Source organism: Marmota flaviventris, chromosome 18 (assembly GCF_047511675.1).
Source record: "Marmota flaviventris isolate mMarFla1 chromosome 18, mMarFla1.hap1, whole genome shotgun sequence".
NCBI classification, from domain to species: Eukaryota; Metazoa; Chordata; class Mammalia; order Rodentia; family Sciuridae; genus Marmota; species Marmota flaviventris.
The window spans coordinates 31,134,456-31,153,598 of record NC_092515.1 but is presented as its reverse complement, the minus strand read 5'-3'; the positions used below and the strand labels follow the sequence as shown (position 1 = coordinate 31,153,598).

At 41.2% G+C, this 19,143-nt stretch overlaps 1 protein-coding gene across 2 annotated transcripts in view; it reads right to left on the bottom strand.

Moving 5' to 3' along the window:
- Positions 1 to 629: 629 nt before the first annotated feature.
- Tent4b (terminal nucleotidyltransferase 4B) overlaps positions 630 to 19,143 on the bottom strand; it is a 62,797-nt gene continuing 44,283 nt past the window's right edge. The window contains exons 2-12 of one of the 2 annotated variants that reach the window (XM_027939144.2): positions 17,400 to 17,523; positions 15,191 to 15,237; positions 13,395 to 13,515; positions 11,708 to 11,815; positions 9,746 to 9,874; positions 8,814 to 9,027; positions 7,284 to 7,410; positions 7,080 to 7,183; positions 6,788 to 6,975; positions 4,606 to 4,770; positions 630 to 3,324 (exon numbers count right to left, since the gene is read on the bottom strand). In XM_027939144.2, the coding sequence (XP_027794945.1) occupies positions 3,148 to 3,324; positions 4,606 to 4,770; positions 6,788 to 6,975; positions 7,080 to 7,183; positions 7,284 to 7,410; positions 8,814 to 9,027; positions 9,746 to 9,874; positions 11,708 to 11,815; positions 13,395 to 13,515; positions 15,191 to 15,237; positions 17,400 to 17,523 (1,504 nt within the window). In that variant the 3' untranslated portion in view covers positions 630 to 3,147. The remainder of the gene's footprint in view (positions 3,325 to 4,605; positions 4,771 to 6,787; positions 6,976 to 7,079; positions 7,184 to 7,283; positions 7,411 to 8,813; positions 9,028 to 9,745; positions 9,875 to 11,707; positions 11,816 to 13,394; positions 13,516 to 15,190; positions 15,238 to 17,399; positions 17,524 to 19,143) is intronic. The other variant, XM_027939145.2, reaches the window with a different exon arrangement.

Below are 19,143 nucleotides of genomic sequence, written 5' to 3'. Positions count from 1 at the left end.
AAAACACATGGTGCTACAAGACTCCAGAGCCCATGTTCTGCCCTGTGGAGACGTTCCCCAGGAATGAGAGGAGCCAAATCAAATACCCTCAGATGTTAACAAGAGGCTCAAAAAACAAGTAAACATACTTGAAATAGGACAAAAACGGAGCACGATCAACTGAAGACCGGAGGCCCCACGTGTAAAGACCGCAGATTCTACAGGTGGAGGCCAGCCTCGGCACAAGGGCAACACTGCCAACCAGAGCAGAGACCAGGCACCACCACAGACACCGAGAGCCGGAGAGGAAGTGCATTACCTTTAGCGTCAGAAACTCAGGTTTTGAACTGACACCCCTCAGACCCATCAGCGCCTCTACAAACCAGTCTTTACATGTCTCTTAGGACTGGGTACACATTCGTGACCTCCAGAGAAATGTCACCACCTTGAGGCAGAATTTGTGAAGTCCGCTTCTACAACTACTAGGCAAAGGAGGGTTATGATGCATGGATATGGATGGACTGTAATAGTTACATGACACATTTCTGATAATATCACAAGATCTTTGTCGAAAAGCGTTAAAACTCAAAAGAAATAGGACAGGAGTCAAATACAGAGATGAAATGTACAAAACAAATGAGCAGGCAAACTAAAAGTTCTTGAAAGTATTTTACTTCAGATTGAAAAATGAACAGTTTCCACACTGCTCATTCAAGATACACAGTATTCACGAATACAATGCTGGTCATTTGAGGAAATGTATACACACCTCAATTTCTCCTTCATGCTTTTTTCTTTTAGAAAGATACTGTTTACCAAAAAGAAACTTCAGCAGTACAGGAAAAACTATTTTCCCAATAAATTTACGAAAACCTAAGATTCCCAATGGAATCAAGATTATCTTCCCGCTACCACCACCTTAATATAATCACATGCTTATTGGAACACTAATAGTCGCACCCTACAAGTACATTTACTTTCAACAATGAGGGTGATTCTTTAAAAAAAAAAAAAAAAAAGACTTCAGTGTGGTAAATGTAACAAGGATCTCTGCAAGTATTAAGTGTCTGAAATAGGCAGCTAATACTGGATTTAATATTATTTTATAAATAATTGTTCCCTTAGCGGTAAACATAAGTCTACACATTCACAATAGTCCTACAAAATAAATACTGTGATTATGCACAATATGTTATGACAAACTAGTTTCAAAAAACAAAAGCTCGACATCTTGATAAAAATTCAGATCAGAATAAAATGTGACTCTAAAATTTAAAACATTGTCAAAATAACATCACATTTAAAATCTTCCACAGTTTACACAAGTACTATGAGTTTCCAGTTTTGGAACATATTTTTCCTTTGTGAATTAAAATACGAACATATTGAAAATTGTTAATTTCAGTGATGACATCAGTTTTGGTCTTACTTTAGCATTATTTTCTTTATAAAAAGTTGCACTAAGTGTCCATTAATGGTCTGATTGGTCTTCAATATTTCATAAATGTATATAAAAGAAATTCCTAAAAGCCAATAGTACTTTATATGTATATATATATATATAAAAGAATCTCTTCTCTGAAATGGCCGTATTTAACAGAGCCACGCACACTGATGCTAACAGAAGAGCTTTCGCCTTGGAAGAAAACATTTTCAGAAATGTCACTTACATTCTATTATATTAAATATCCCCAACTGAGTTTCAAACCCAACAGGTGATGAATAACAGAATTATACATCTCATTTGCACTCAAAAGCTGACCACAACCAAAATTTACAGTATGATTTAAAACAAGCCAATGTTTAAAAAAGTTTTAATTAAAGATAACAATTCCATGAAAGGAGAGGATAAAGAATGGGATGACAAGAAGTATTTGGTCTTAATAAGGCAATACAAAATAGATCCATTATCAAAGACCATTTAATTTTTAAAGATCGACAATACCAAAAGCATAAAGTGGAGTATAAGAAAATAGTTTTTTATAAGTATGATTTAATTAAAGCTGTTTACAGTTATTCTCTCCCACAGTAGTTAAGCATGAGTTTAAAAGAATAAGAGATGAGGAACGCAAGCACACGGAGCACACAGGGTCAGAGGGCCAGCATGCAAAGTCTGTGGAGCTCGAGGTTCGCTGCGACAGGAGCGAGGCAGACGGGCGGCCCAGTTTCCTACTAGGAAGAAGTGGGGAGGGCAGGGGAGGAAAGAGAGAGAGATAGAAAGACTGCAAAGGAAACAAACACAAAGTCATGTAATTGCCAATTGCCCAAAATGACAGCACTATAGAAAACAGTTGCAATTCTCAGAGATGACTAGAGATTTTTCAGTGTTTACACAAAAGTACATAGTACATTTTTTTTTTCTTTTCTTTTCTTTTTTTTTTTTTTTTTACAAAATAAAATAAACATCATTTGCCACCATAAACCTTTTCTTTAGAGAGGAAAAAATTTCGCAGCAGGGCACAAGGGTTCTATTAAGTCATTTTCAATGCTGAGGAAAACAAACTGAGTAATAGAACTAATCACTTCCCTATATATGGATGTCAAGATGACAATTCAGATTATTCTTCAAACTAATCCTGAGAAGAAATCTGTTTACAATTCAAACAGTAATGTTATGTAAAAAGTATTAACAAATCCACTATTACAAATATCAATTTCCTATATGGTCTTCTATATATACACACACAATAAAATGGTAAATATATGCAAAAATATTAAAAAAAAAAAAAAACATGCACAGTTCACTTTCCCCTTTGGAATCTGGACTTCCTATAAGATACTTTGTTTGCCTTCCCACCCATCCTCTGACATTGTTTTCTGTTTCTATCACCCTACCCACACTGAATACTATTCCCTATAACTCTGCATAAAGCCAATGAGAAATATATTTATTTTACATTCAAGCTTTAAATCTTAAAATGACCCTGTTGTAGCATATGACTTATCAAATAAGCAGCCTTTTTTTTTTTTTTTTTCCCCTTTTTTGCTTGCTTTTGTTTTTGCAGTTGTCAGTCTTCATGATCCATTCCGTGGCGAGCTGGGAAAAAACGCAGTTGCTAAATCAATGTCTGAACAGTGTGAGGCTCCTGCGTCTCCCAGGAGTCCCTATGCAACTGTCCTGAGCATGAGATCATTGCACACAGAAGACAGTCCATCGCACAGCGCCGACTATCTACAAAGGTCTGAGAGGGGCGCGTCCCTCTTGTGTTTCCTCTTTTTGCCATGGTAATACTGATTATTGGATTTGCCTTGATGCTGTTTGTTTGTCATCAAGGAACCATGGCTTGTTTGAGTTGTACCTTGGAAGCCTTTGCTGGAAGAACGGAAGAGCCTTGCTGATCCATGCTGCAGAAAAAGAAAGTGGTCAAAGAGACATCAGTGTTGTGGGTCAGCAAACCTGCATCCTGAGGGTGCCCTCTGCACTAGAAACTGGTTGGCTAGAGTGACCATGCTGACCACTGACTTAGCTAGCAGGCAGAAAAAGAGGGCTGACCACAGGGGCTAACTCCTTTGAGCTCTAAAACTCTTACATTATTTTTAAAATGGAAATATTGAAATGCTAGGCCACTATCTCGTCTTCCCGACAGTGTTTTCTCAAGGAACCTGCCAGGTCACATGCCACACTCTAGGCGGTAGTACTGGAAGGTGGCCCTGGACAGGCACAACTGCACAGGCCGACTGAGGACATCAGCATGGCAGCCGCTCCCTTCCTGCTCTCCTTACCTGTGACTTTCTCTATCAGCCCTGTCACCTTATCGCTGTGACTCAACGAGCTTGGGTTTGGTGCGTGTGGTTCAGGCTGTGGCGTTAAGTGGATTTAGCAGGTCTAATCAGACAGGAGGTGACTGACAAGCCAGTGATCTCTGCTACCAAGAGGCCTATCCCCAGGGTTCCAGCTGCACTGAGAGAGGGTAAGAAGGCCTTGGACCAGAGCCCAATACCAATGGCTTGCATTCTCCCTCACTCAGACTCATTACTCATGGTTAATGATAATGTAGGCAACCAAAAACTCACAGCATCTCGGTGGCCTACTTCAGTCAACTGACCCTCATGCCTCACAGCTGCTTGATGTGGGTCAATGTAGGCAGCAAGGTGCCGAACATTATCAAAGGCTACGTCACCTCCAGGTATGCACACCACTGCCATGGAGCCACACCAAAACTGTTCGGGTGAGTTTAATTTCAAGTACAACTAAAACCTTTCTGTAACTTGATCCTGTGTGTGTGTGTGTGTGTGTGTGTGTATGTGTGTTTTGGGGGGGTTGGGGGTGGAGTAGGGAGTGGAACCCAGGGCTTCAAGAATGCTTAAGCACATACTTTACCACTGAGCTACCTCCCCCAGCCCTGATGCAATTTTTTATGCTGAAACTGTCATAAGGTGGGTTGGCTAGAAATGTCTTAGGGACCAGTTACTAGGTTCCCACCAAGATGGATGCTACAATGTCTCATAAATGGCCTCAGAATGTCCCATTACTAGAAATATCACCATGCTTTGGAATCTCTCGGAACAAAACAGGTTTTCTCTTTAACCCAGAGTTTCAAACCCAGGATAACCATTATTCACACAAAAGAAATTCTAACTACTCTGTATTGGACACAAACAATTGAAAACACAAATTCCACACACCTGGGATTTGTTGGTACTGTTGGATGTGTTAGTGGTTTGGGTGCTCTGCATTTTCCCAACTGCCTGAGAGGACTCCAAGGACACATCTTGTGACCCTACTCGGTTCCCAGTAGACGGCCGGCAAAGCAGCTGTTTCGGGGTTTTGCATGGTGTCGCATCAGAATCCTAACACAAGCCACACAGGTTATAATGTGATGAAATAGTAATGTACGTACTCAATATTCAGAAATGAGAACAATTTCAGCCACGTACTCATCAGAATAAACTGAAACATTCGGGAGTTAAGGAGGTACAATGAGGAACTTACAAAATGAAGTGATTAAGTTTTCCTCCCAATATTTTAGAGTGACTCAGTTTGCCACAGGACTTCCTATATCGTCAAGTTCACTGCCCACATCAGATTTGTTAACAGTCTGTGAAGGAGCTCACAGAGGTTGCAGTGGATCTGAGTGAGTTTTTACCTACAGGAAATGTGTCATGGTACCCTGGGGAAAGAGCATGGTAAGGAGCAAGGGACCTAGGTCCCAGTTCTGGCTCAATATCTTCAATTAAATACAAGATGGTGAATTAAGAGTCCATGATGACAGATTCCTCCAACCCAGTGTGCTGGGGGTGCAGCCCTACCACAGGAGCAGGCTCAGCCCCGTCTGATCCTGGACTGACTGGGTCATGACTGTCTTGCCCTTCACCCTGGAGCACTGCCCAGCATTTCAGTCACGGTGTCTCAGTCCCTAACGCTCCATCTCAAGGTTGTCTCTGCTCCTGTCCTCAATCCCCTCATGCCCGTGTCTGAGGTGTCTAGCTCAGCATTCTGCCCTCCAGAGCACTGCTCCGGGATCCAGCAAGGCACAGAGAATCTGCACACAAACAGGTAGGTCTCCATGAAGACATGTGGTCATCGGTCACAACATAAAATTAACGTCCCCTACGTTTTTACATTTCTTTTTTTCACACTCCTAATAATATCAAAATTCAAATAATAGGTAAATCCATTTTAAATGTGAAGTAAATTTAAATTCACCTTGTTAAAGAAAATTAACTTTGATGTAATTGACACTTAAAAGTCAAACAGGACAGAGATAAAATATTAGAGGCTGGGAAAGAGGAATTAGGAGGAACTACCAACAGTACAGAGGTTCTTTCTGGGGTGAAGAAAATATTCTTCAACTAGAGACTGGTGATGGCTGTATAACATTGTGAATATATTTAAAAACGCTGAATTTATACATTTAATTTTAAGTGGTAAAATTTATGAAGTGTAAATCATATCTCCTTCTTTAAAAATCCAATCAGGAAGCTCAAAAACATTATTCTACATGAAAGAAGCCTTACAAAAAAGAGTGTATGTTGCATGATTTCATTTATATGAAATTATGGAACAAGCAAAACTAATCTATGGTATTAGAAAAACCATAGTAGTGGTTCCCTCTGAGGGTAGGATTGCGGGCTGATTAGCAAGTGTCTCCCTGGGGTGGTGGCAACGTTTTATACCTTGTTAGTATTTAGGGTTACAAATGTGAATGCATTTGATAAAAATTCAGTGCAATTATGGATTCCCTTTATGTCAATTTTATAGCAAAGAAAAAACTACAACTTAAATGTCTACTTAATAAATATACATTACATAAGTTTGAAAGAAGCATACAGAGGCCTGTAATCTGCTTTCAGATAGATCAAAGAATAAGACCAATTAGTGGATAGCAGGATGGATGGATGTAGGTCTATGATAGCAAGTCAGATGTTAATGGTGGAATCTGCCGGGTGTGGTGGCGCACACCTGTAATTCCAGTGGCTTGGGAGGCTGAGGCAGGAGGATTGCGAGTTCAAAGCCAGCCTCAGCAAAAGTGAGGTGCTAATAAACTCAATGAGATCCCGTCTCTAAATAATATAAAAAATAAGGCTGGGGATGTGGCTCAGTGGTCTAGTGCCCCTGAGTTCAATAATCCACAATGCCTGCCCCCCAAATGTTAATGGTAGAATCTAATGGTGGATACAGAGACTTCACTAAAATTCTCTTTTGTTCTACGTATAAAAAAGGTTGAGAAAAAGGTTGAGTGTGAAAGTTGCTAAAATTTCCCAGTAACAGAAAAGGAAGCAGCCTTAGCCCTCTGGTCAGAGTGAACCCGATGTCAGAGAACACGTAAGCACTGAAGTTTCCAAGGGCCAAATCTTTTATACTTACAACGTCACTAGAGCTGGACTGCGTGGCAGAAGAGGAGGACACTGGACCTGATGAAGAGTTTGAAGAGTGTTTACTAAGAGATTCCGAAGTTTTACTTCTACATTTTCCAAGGGCTTCATTTTCTTCAGACAGATTATTATTACATTTATCTAACTGCTGAGTATCTACTATCAAGGTAACACCATTTCCTGAAAGAGTGGCAAAAGATTGGAAAACGTTTCTACCCATTAAAAACACACAACACAGAAAAACCTCTAAGACTCAGTCAATCAATCAATGAAAACATTCTTACCATTACACGAAGGCTCAGGCCTGTTCTGCAAGCCCCACTGTTTTGATATCCAATCTCTGTATGTGGCGACTTCATCCGTTACTCTAATTATTCTACCTAATATACTGCATGTGTTTGAAAAAAAAAAGGGGGGGTACATTAATTTGAAAATAAGAAGTCACAACCAATTTTGACACAATGGGCTGATCTGAGTTAAACTTTTACCTCTCTGTTTCGTTGTTAGGATAGTACTTTGCTATTGGCGATACAGCATGACTCAAAACAACGTAGGCATAATCAAAGGCCTGTTTCACTTGCATGGCCCCATACGAACTCCTTCCAACATCATTACCTTTAAAAGAAATGAATATGAAAAGTAGTAAGCTTGACTACTGCTTCATGTGAATCAAACGTTGGCCAGCCTACTTTGGGGAGGGCAAGGGCAACAGTTATCCAGCTACACAACTCCACCCAGAAACTGAGTTGTCAGTTGCTCCCATAGTTCCCAAATCTCTGAACATGGAGTCTGTCCTTTATCATGATGAATAAAGTGTCCAAGAAGGACTCTCCTCTCATACCTGCAAAGAGTAATGCAAGCAAAAGAAAGAGCTGCCTATTCTCCCCTAGGAGTGAAACCAAGCTAAAACAGAAATACTTGTGGGTTTGGGGGTTTTACTAGCTATGTACATATTTCTCATGCTAAATTGTGAGGTCCTAAAAAGGAAGCTCTGTCTTACTGGGGGGGAAAAAAATTTTTTTTGGGGGGGGGGTACAAGGGAAGGAAACTAGGGGTGTTTAACCACTGAGCCACATCTCCAGCCCTTTTTACTTTTCATTTTGAAACAGGGTCTCACTAAGGTCCTAGGGCCTCAATAAATTGCTGAGGCTGGCTTTGAATTTGCTATCCTCCTGCCTCAGCCTCCAGAGTCGCTGGGATTATAGGCATGCACCACCATGCCCAGCTTACTTTGTGCGGAGAAGGCTTCCATTCTGTATTTCCTCAATAAACAAACACATAGAACTATTAATGTTTATAGAACACCTCAATAAACCATAAAAGGGCTCTTAGGCAATTATAGTAGCTCTTCATTCCTTTTCCTGACTCATATATTCAAAGTTGCAAATTCAAGCAAATGACTAAAACACTTCCACTAAAACCCAATAATGCAGAATCTAAATATTCTACAATTGCATCAGGAAAAGATATTGCCTAGAAAAAGTAAGATAAAAGCAAACAAATATAACCAATTATTTTTTGTTCACTTTTAAGCCAACGCAAAACTGGAAAAAGCATAGGGGATTACGCAAAACTGAAGAGAAAAAGCAGTAGTCCAAAAGACAGTCTCCCTGAACCATGAGCCTGGAGGTGTACTACCACCAAGCTCGTGCCTCTGAGGACATCACAATCGTCCTTACTGTCCTGGCCGAGAGCTGCTGCAGTCACCAGCAGGAAGAACCAAGAAAAGGAAACATGGCTGCCAAACTGGAGCTGCACACCCCTACCCAACAGGGAACCCCTACAGGTCCTGGGTTTCAAGGGTCAAAAGGATTCCATCCCCAGTCATCTGAAGTCTGCAAGGTGTTTCACTAGGGGGGTGTTCTGTTTATTTCAGTATGTTTGCTGATAAAATATTTTGGGGAAAAAAATGACAACAGACGTCATCCTGCATTTGGCATCCACAGAAAGGCTAAGAGCACACAATGCCTGACAATGCCCTCTCTCTGAACACCCACAAATTTACCTAATTTTAATACCTGGTTGTAAAGGGTCTTCAATATAAAGCATTGATGGCCGGTAGCCATCCAGCATATTTTTCTGTACTTCATCTTTGGCCACATATGAACCACCATCCTTTATCCGGATGCCAGTCTTTAAATAATTGAAGTGTCGTCCATATAATTCAAAAAATTCTATTAAGAGAACACCATAGTTTGTATTGGGGATGCAAGCATCTTCCCTGGGATGTAACTAAAAAGAGAAAAGAAAAAAAAAAAAAAAGGAAGAAATTATTTTGAATTTTCTCTCAATTATCAGGGAGGGGTCGACATCCTAATTTTTGTAAGCAGTATTATTATAATTTGGGTTTAACATAAAAGTCAACAAATACAGTAATAAATGGCTGAACTGCTGTCACAGACAACACTATAAAACAATCCCATGGGCGCAAAACTGGTGGGGTACAATTTGCCAGGCTGAATTCTGCCCCAGGAGGCTGACAAGGCTGCGTGCCCCTCCCCACACTGGGGAGGTCACTGTGACTCACAGCAGAGCCTGCGGCTGGTAGCAGCACCACACAGACGCACCCGACTCAACTCTAACTCATCCACCCACAGAGCAGGTCTCCACCCCAGCTAAACTAGATCAGGTGCGTGGAAGGCATCCTTATTTTTGGCATGTGTCCTATCGTTTGCAGTTATGGAAACCAGACTACACCTCTGCATGGCAAACACCGCAGCGAAAAGTCTCAGAGCTATTACAACATATGGGATTGAAAACAACAAATACTCTCCCCGGGAATTTTTAAATACTTATCTGCTAAATTATAAAAGGTCCAGTTTAAGGGAAAAGTCATAAGTAATCAAGAAAAGCATTCAAATAAAGCTTGATTTAAATTTTTTCCTGAAATGTCTTCTCAGCTGACTTATTTTTTATTTGTACACTCGCACAGCACACCCATGTGACTTACCTGAAGGAAACTGACTGCCATTAAAAAGAGACTATAAGAACCAATTCCACCTGTAAATACTTCATTAAGGTCCCTCTGTAATAAGAATTGTTTCAATACTAAAACCAAGTATGGCAATACAGGATATTTCTGAAAAATAAATAAAATAATATTTTCAATGAATTCTGTATCAGTAATAGCTCTTGGCAACTAGCAGGGGCATAAACAACTGGTCCTTACATTATAAAATTTGGTAGAGATATACAATATACTTAAGTTTCTGTTTTAAAGTTAAGCAATTTTTTAAAAAAGTAAGCCATTAAAAACTAAAACACAGTAACATAAATAATGGCACCCATGTACCCACTAAAGATGGAAACACTAACAGTATACATTTGATGATGCTCACTATGACCATGAACATAATATTCATTTCTGAACACATAACAGAAATAGTACAAGAACAAAGTCTCTCGACATCTTAAAGCACCAAATCAGTGGAATTTGAAAGGACTACTTTTCTAAGAACTACTGTGAAACCATCTATGGCGGTTTAAAGGTCCTTAAAATCATTCTGTTACAACCCTAGAGCAGGAACAGCCTTGCTGCTGTTTCCCTGTGGCCAGTGAGCTCTCCTGTCCACTCCACAGGGAACGGCACGTGAGAGCTGGTGAAGATGCAGAGCAGCGAGGCCGTCTCCGGCTCACGCACTATACAGTGCTCTCTACAAGCCAGGCCCTCGCCTAGGACACGGAGGGCAATAAAGCAGGCCAAACATATGGAAAGATGCCATTCCTATTAGAGAAATTTCTATCCCCTTCTTTATTCTTTGTTTTTTGCTTTGGGTTCTTGTTTTTGGTACTGGGAAATAAACTCAGGGTGCTAAATTACAGAGCTACATCCCCAGTCCTTTTTGTTTTATTTTTGCCTTTTTTGGGGGGGTCCTTTTTATTTTGAGACAAGGTCTCACTAAGTTGTGGAGGCTGGTCTTGAACTTATCAAATCTCCTGTCTTAGCCTCCCAAATTGCTGGGATTATAGGTGAGATGTCTCGCCCAGCTTTACTTTTATCTTTGTTATGGACTTTCTACAGTGAACACAACAGGTTCCTTAAGAAAGTTAAAAGTTTATACTTTTCCAAATCATCAAAATAGCAAGTATGAAAAAGAACAACAAAAACATGGAGAAATAAACCAAAATCCCAATGACTTGGGAGGCTACGGCACGAAAATCACAAGTTCGGAGCCAGACTTGGCAATTTAGTTAAAGTCTCAGTACCACAAAATAAGAAGGAAAAAAGGAGAGACAGAGAGAGAGAAATAAGCATTTGTAAACATTATGGTTGACATCAGGGTAGATCCAGGTTTATAAAGTTTCCAGCTGATGGCTAAGTATATAAAATGTTCTGAGGACAATGTTGCAAATTCTTCCCTATTTTGAAAGAAAATAACAAAACACGAACAAGTTATAATTACTTCAAGATAAAGTAAGGAAAACTGTAGGCACCACCTTAGAGGTGACTTGGAAATTAAAACAGAGAAAAGACTCCCTAGGGAGGTTCTTAATCTAAAATCTGAGATTAAAAACTGACAGCCGTCAATCATGCAGCATGATCTCAGCCCTCACGTCCCTATGCGTAAGGATCCAGAGCACAGTATTTCTTCAAAAGCATTCTAAACCCTTAATTCTTACTTGAGGTCACATTATAATTACAGATCATTACAAGCAGATTCAAGGAAAGCAAAACAGGCACACAGAAAAGGGAAAAACATTTGTCAGCAACACACATATAAAAACAGCTTGGGCTGGGCTAAGAGTAGCACTCACCTAGCACGCTTGGGCCGGTGGCCACTCCCAGCAATGGCGGGGCGGGGGCTGGGGGTTTGGCAAAGAACAGCAGAATACAACACCACAACCACAACAGAAAAAATTACATTTACATTTCCTGACAGTTTCATCATACAGACACGACAGAGCCTCTGACCTTGGTAAAATCTTTGATGAGGTCTGCTGCTCTCACGCCATTCTGGACATTAAAGCTGATATCAACTTTCACTTCAGTAAAAGAATCTGTTAATTTAATAATAGGTACCTGGAAAGAGAACAAGCAAAGGTTGAAATTCTAGACCCAAATTAAAAGACAAAACCAGGGAATGGTTGGTGTCTACCCTTCTCAAGAAGACACAAAACACTGAGTGTTCTGAACACTATGCACCACAATTAACTTCTACAGATACTTTACAGTATATATTCAGCAATTAACTTATACAATATATATATTAAGAATGTGTTTTGGTATCCAACTTTAGTTATTAATTTATTATTTACTGCATATATTTAAGGTGTGTAATAGTGACTGTTTTTGAGATACACCTATTTTGTGTGTGTGGTACTGGGGGGGGTGAGTTAAAGCCAGGGTCACTCTACTACTGAGCCCAACCCCTCTTTCTAAATTGTATCTTGAGACGGGATAAGATAGGCTTGCCTTGAACTTACAACCCTCTTGCCTCAGCTACTGGCAATTGAACCCAGAGCTTTGCACGGGCTAGGCACGTGTTCTACCGCAGAGCTACATCCCTAGCCTTTTTTTTACATTTTATTATGAGACAGGGTCTTACTAAGCTACCCAGCCTGGCCTCAAACTTTTGATGTTCCTGCCTCAGTCTCCTGAGCAGCTGGAATTACAGGTATGTGCCATTATGCGTAATACCACATCAATTCATATAGTTATATTAACTGGCATATAGTTGCACTGAGAATTTTGAAATCATATAAAATCTCAATATTATATATACTTTGGAGAACAATTTCCAACTAACTATAAGATTAAAAATTATCCAAACATTTCATATCACCAAACTATTTCTCATCAGAAAACCACTAGGTTCTTCAGTCATACACAAATAGCCCATAAAGCCACCTAACAGGAAAAGAATATAAAATGTAAGGGTTATTCTCAAATAAAAACTGATCAGATGACTTATGTGAGGTATTATGAGCTCTCAAAATAATACCATTTTCCCCATGCGTTAGAAAACTTGGGCCAGGCCCGGCAAACTCAGAGGCTGAGGCAGGAGGACTACAAATTCAAGTCAGTCTGGGGGTGTAGCTCAGAGATAGAGCATCCTTGGATTTACTCCCCAGTACTGCAAAAGAGAAAACTTGGGCCAGCAAACTTGTATACAGAATTGGGTCTCCAAATTAACTTTTTCGATGAAAACTATGATCAAAGAAAACCTAGTAGGCAAAAACCAAAAAAAAAAAAAAAAAAATTCTAACACAGATATATTTGTTTCTACATTTGAGTTTCCATGAAAGTTCTTTAATGGTCTCTCCAGCTGAGGTTAAAATATAATCTGATTTAGAAAACGTCAAGCATATACATTTTTCAACGACACAATAGAATGGCAACATCTGTGTGACTATAAACTGCTTAACAGAAATCCACATTTTTATTATACTTTTAAAAAACTCTATAGTATTATGTATGAAGACGTAGGGTTATTTCTTAAATGCGTAGCCAGAGTAAGGCAACTTGTTTCACAAACAGAACACTGTTCATGTACAAGCAGCGAGACATTCAAAAAATCAAAAAACCACTGACTCACAGTCCGACTGTGTTCACAAACACTGAAGCTTCATGTCAACAAACAGAGGTGTGAAGAACTTACAGTCGCTTTGTCTAGAACTTTCACCGAATCCTCATCTGCAACTTTATGTTTCCGAAGGGCTTCCTCCAGGGTCCAGAGGGGTAGGTTTTCCCACTTCCCAAACACCACAAGATCGATGTCACTAAACACAGAGAACACATGCGAAAGAGTTGAGGAAGCAAGAAACAGTGCCTGTTTTACATCAGATCACACTCCCAGACTCCTAGACTCCACGTCCCTTTCTGCCCAATGAAGACCAAGTGTGGCGATGATGGGTTTCAATCCCTGCACAGAACACAGGCCTCAGGAATGGTGATTTTGAAAGAAGTAAAACTCAAAAATGCTAGTTAATGTTTCTTTTTTATAAAGGTTTCTGGTCCTAAAGACTTAGCTATCTAGATGAGATTAACTGTGACTTAAAACATATTAAATGCAGCCAGGCATGGTGGCACGCGCCTATAATCCCAGCAGCTTTTGAGACGCTGAGAAAGGAGGGTCACAAGTGTGGCCTCAGTAAAAGTGAGGCCCTAAGCAACTCAGTGAGACCCTGTCTCTAAATGAAATACAAAACAGGGCTGGGGATGAGGCTCAGTGGTTGAGTGCCCCCGAGTTCAATCCCCAGTAACCCCAAAAATAAATAACAACAACAAACAAGTTGAAGAGCAGTGTCTGGCTTGTACTGTTTGTGTAAACACACAAATGTCTCTGGAAGGGCATTTAAGAAACTGGTATCAGGGATGTTCCAAAGAGAACCTGGGCAGAAGCAGGAGTGTGCCTTTTCTAAATCTGAATTATGAAATGTACTACCTATTCCTAAAATTCAATAATTTGGAATGACTTTTTGGCTTTTGCTGAAGCTTAGAGCTTAAATAAGGAAAAATACTAAAGACCTTGAATTTGAATGTTTTACGTACAGCTTGTGTAGGGCAAGGACAGCATTGGAAAGAATGAAAATGGCTAGGATATTCCCACTTTAGCACATTTTAAGAGTTGGGAGAAAGTGAACCAAATCAAGCTCAATCAAAAGACACAATGGAATAGCCAGGTGCACTGGCCTACTCCTATAACTCCAGCTACCTGGGAGGCCGAAGCAGGAGAATTGCAAGTCTGAAACCAGCCTAGGCAATTTAGCAAGACCCTGTCTCAAAATAAAGTAGAAAGAGGTGGAAACATGACTTGGTGGTAGGGTGCTCATGGGTTCAATCCCCAGACACACAACACTATAGAATGTTTTCCTTGGTAAAGACCATGTCTTTTAATTCTTAAGAGAGCAAGGACACACTGCTTCAGAGAAATATCACCATTCTCAAAAAGGGGTCCTCCCAGGCTACGAGTCAAGAGAGCCCTCCTTAGAAAAGACTGAAATGGAACAAGGGTCCTAAAGGGGCCAAGACTTCCTCAGAGTTTTGTAGCCTTGTTGTCTGGGTCAGGATGCTGAAACCACATCTAGCTGCATGATTTCTTCACTGAAAAAAGAGAGACCTCACATAGTATATCCAGTTCCACACTATAATCATGACACTACTACAGTGGAGAGGTCCTGGGGCTGGGCAATTCTCTGCAGGGTAGTCAAATTCTAAAACTAGTAACTAATTGATTCTACTGCTACATGTTCCCTTTTACATTTCTCTGTATCATTTCAGTCTGGATAAGATGATCTGAAGTAACATTCTACTTTAAGGTAATGTAAATCCAGGTAAATGAATTTCTATTTCATATATCTCACTGTCTTGTTCTATTCTCACACATGCAATAGACAAAATGCACATACTCTATAAAAATGTATAATCCCTTGAAAGCTTCACAAACATACTAACCTAGTAGGTAAATACAGGCCAGTTTTAAAACTTCCAAATATCTGGACCTGGAACAGAAAAAGAAGTACATTAAGGTATCAGCTATGGCACCAAGTTGTGGAGTCGTGCAGGTCTTGGCTACCCTCTACTGGTACTTTTTAGTACTACAAAAGCATTTTTTTTCTAACCACACTTCAAAAAGTAGGGACTCTGTACCTCACAGGCAGACATTCAGAATACAATTTAAATATATCAGGTTCAAATATGAAACATATAGACCAAACATTTCAAAAGCAATATTCAGGTCACTATGTTCCCTTATAATTCAAGCACAATCACAAATCCTTAATTTTTGTTCTCTAAGCAGGAGTTTTCTCATAGATCACTATTAGTCAGACTACTCCAAGTACAAGACAAGCACTGGCTTACAGACCTCTCCACAGAGAAAAATCTGCGCTGTGGCCGAAAACCTGGGCGCATTCTATCTCAACTTATGGAGAATGGTGGAACTCAGGCAGGTATACATATGCATATAACTGCAATACAGGATAAACAGGGGAAAAAGAAGCTCTGCCTCTGAGGTGAGATAGACCTGGGAAGTCAGCCATAGCCTCATGTTCCTCTCTGGGGGAAAAAAAAAATTAAATAAGTAAATAAATGAAAAGGGCTAGGCACAGTGGTGCACACCTGTAATCCTAGGTACTTAGGAGGCAAAAGCAGGAGGCCCAAAAGTCTGAGGTCAAGCTAGGTAACTTAGCAAGACCCTGTCTCAAAATAAAACTTTAAAAAGGGCTGGGTGTGTAGCTCAGTGGTAGAGTGCTTGCCTAGAATGTGTAAGGCCCTGGGTTAGATTCCCAGTACTGAAGTGGGGGTTTAGAAAAAAAAAAAAAACACCCTCAAACAACAAAATGTCAACGATAAAATCTGCCACCTCAGAAGGATAAGGCTCAATTCAGATCAGGGTTTCTCAACCTCAGCTGTGGTATGTTGAGCTGCCTCTCTGGTCTCTACCCACTAGATGTCAGTAGTGCCTCCCAAGTTGTGATAACCAAAAATGTCTAGACACTGCCAAAGGCCCCTGGGGAGCAGAATCAGCCCAGCTGAGAGTCAGATCATACAAGAAGAAGTAATAATGCTGCATATAGTAGCTGCTCAATAAAACACTAGTGTCTTCCCTTTACCTACAGTGTTGTACTTAAAACTCTTTTGTTTTGCTAAATGACATTAACATAAGGGATTCTTATGCTAGATTTAAAAAATAACATAAATTACTTTTAAAAAAAATTTTTTGGGGGGGTTGATGGGCCTTTATTTTATTCATTTGGTTATATGTAGTGCTGAGAATCAAACCCAGTGCCTTGCACATGTGAGGCAAGCGCTCTACCACTGAGCCACGATCCCAGCCCATAAATTACTTTTTTTAAGGTACAAAATTGTGGACTAAGTTCTTAAGTCCTACAGAGTAAAGTATTAACTTAATATCAATAACAAAAAACACAAATAAGTAAAGAAGAAATCCTGGGCAAATATTTTGCTGAGTGGGGACAGATGTGGGACAAAGATACCAATTTCACGAGCGGCAGGGCCAGGCATGGCGGCACATGCCTGTAATCCCAGAGACTTGGGAGGCTGAGGCTGGAGGCTAGCTTGGACAACTTAAGGAGACCCTGTCTCAAAACTTAAAAAAATTAAAAGGGCTGGTGATGTAGCTCAGGGGTAAAGTGCTCCTTGAGTTCAATCCTTAGTATCATGAGGGGGTGGGGGGACAGACCTGGGCTATGCACTCCCCCAAAAAAAGAACTTCAAGTGACAAATTCCTACATGACCTTTTCATTCATCTATAAACAATTACAATGTTTATGCTGGCAGGTTGGAACAAAATAGCAATGAGGTTTTAATAAATCACATGCAATAACAAATTACTATAATAAGGTTACACTTGTCTTCTCCTTACACTTAATGATTCCTAAATTTAGTTCTCCTTTAGTAGTTACTAACTAGCACCAAAGGAAAAAAAATTAAGGCAGGCATCTGAGTCAATGAACATAATTACCAAGCCCCAAATTTTAAAGGCTGAAAATTATTTGCCTTTAAAATTTAATTAGACCTTAACTCTTACAAAAGCACTCACACTGTACGTGGGGGTCTTTGCCTGAGATGCCAACAGGTAAGCTTCCACCCGAGGACAGGGACCCTACCCTAAGCCCCAGTGGCCCCATGGGGGACTCACGTCAGCGCTGGGCCAGAGCTCCTTGATCACACTCTCGATCCTGCTCACCACCTCCATCCGCATCTTCTCCTCCTCGGGCCTCGGAGACATGTATTCATAAAAATCACTGATTTCTTCATGCAGACTGAAGAGAAAAGCAGAAAAAATATGAGCAGGCCAATCTAATGAGAGAACAGTTTCTTAAGTAATTTTCTCTAATTAAACCTTACAAGATAATTCAGTTGATGACCTTACAGTCATTGATTTTTACCTTAATTTTAATGTTATATCTCATCTTAGGTAAAATCGAAATGTACAGAATTTAATCAAAAAGCCAAAATAATTAAATAAAATAAAAACTTCCTGTGTAGAACCCTTGCTGGCTGCTGGTGACTTTAAAGAAGGGGAACCACCAGAGCAGGCCCCGCTCTCGGCCTGCAAACTTGCCATCCAGCTGCCGAAGCTGGGGGAGGGAAGCGAGCGTCCTGCCTGGGGGGCTGCCCCTCCTGCTCTGCCGGCCATGCTCGTCTCCTCGTGGATGAAGCATCCAATGACTGAGACAACCAGTGGACATCAGCCGCGTCTTGAAAAGAATGGCCCCATGAAGGGGCCCGGGCTTCCAGAGACGGTGACGCTCAAGGCAGTGAGCCAAGGGCAAGGGCTGTGGGGGAGGATGGAGACTCCTGGGAAGGCAGGCGGGCAGGCAGGCTCTGGCACGGCAGACTACGGACAGCACCTGGTGCGCTGGGGGCAGCTCAGGGTGGAGTGCCCGCCTAGCCCAGCAAGGCCCTGGGTTCAATCTGAAGCCCAAACAAACCAAAACAGCGGCTCAGGCTTTTCCCTGTGGCACGGGGGCTGTTCCAGTGTTTCTGAGGGACTAGAAGGATTGCAAAAACACAGTGGTTTTTAGACTGGCAACTCTGCAACCATGCATCAGAAAAGGGATGAGACTGTGGCGAGGAGAACAGGTCCTAAGTGACGACGGGTTCAAGAGGACAGCCCCAAGGATGGAGGAGGGGGCTGCAGAAACCTCACACACACAGGCGGCAGGAGATGCAGGGACCAAGCAAGCAATGGTCAGGACAAAAGGACAAACGGGGCTGGCAATGAGTGGAAGGAGTCGGTGCCAAGAGGGAGAAGAGCACTGCTCCCGAGGTGCTGAGACTGCGGGGCTACCTGGGGGGGGGGGGAGGAAAGGGACGGACTGAAGGGATGCCTAGAGAAGCCCTTCATGGCTTCCCTCAGAGCCACCACACAGGATGGGGCTGCCTGCAGGTGGTGGGAGCTGGAGCCTGCAACCGAGGCCCATCCCGGCTCCAGAGCAGGAAGCTTCAAGATCAAAATGGTTTGAGGAAGTAAAAAATATCTGTGTCCCACCCTCCGCTGGACATAACTCTTGACACATGGAACACTGATGACTTTATAAAAATGTGACTGATTAAGCAATTGACAGTTCCTGCCTCTTTCTATTCTTTTTTTTTAGACAGAGTCAAAAACTTAAGCCGTAGACATGAGTTCTGCGTGCAGGCAGCTGGGTTCCCTTGGACAGGTGACTATGCATTTTGTGTTTGCAGCCCCCGTATGCTCAGGTACAGCAGGGCTGGCAAGCAGGAGTCTTTTCGGGCTGCAAGGAATGATGTACTGAAAGCATTTGCCTGTTTGCCGTGAAATTCTGCATCAACCTGGACTTTAAAACTCCAGAGGTCAGAGGGTGAATTCAGAAGCCACCCTAGCAGAGTTCTGCTTTTCCTTGCTGTTTCTGGGT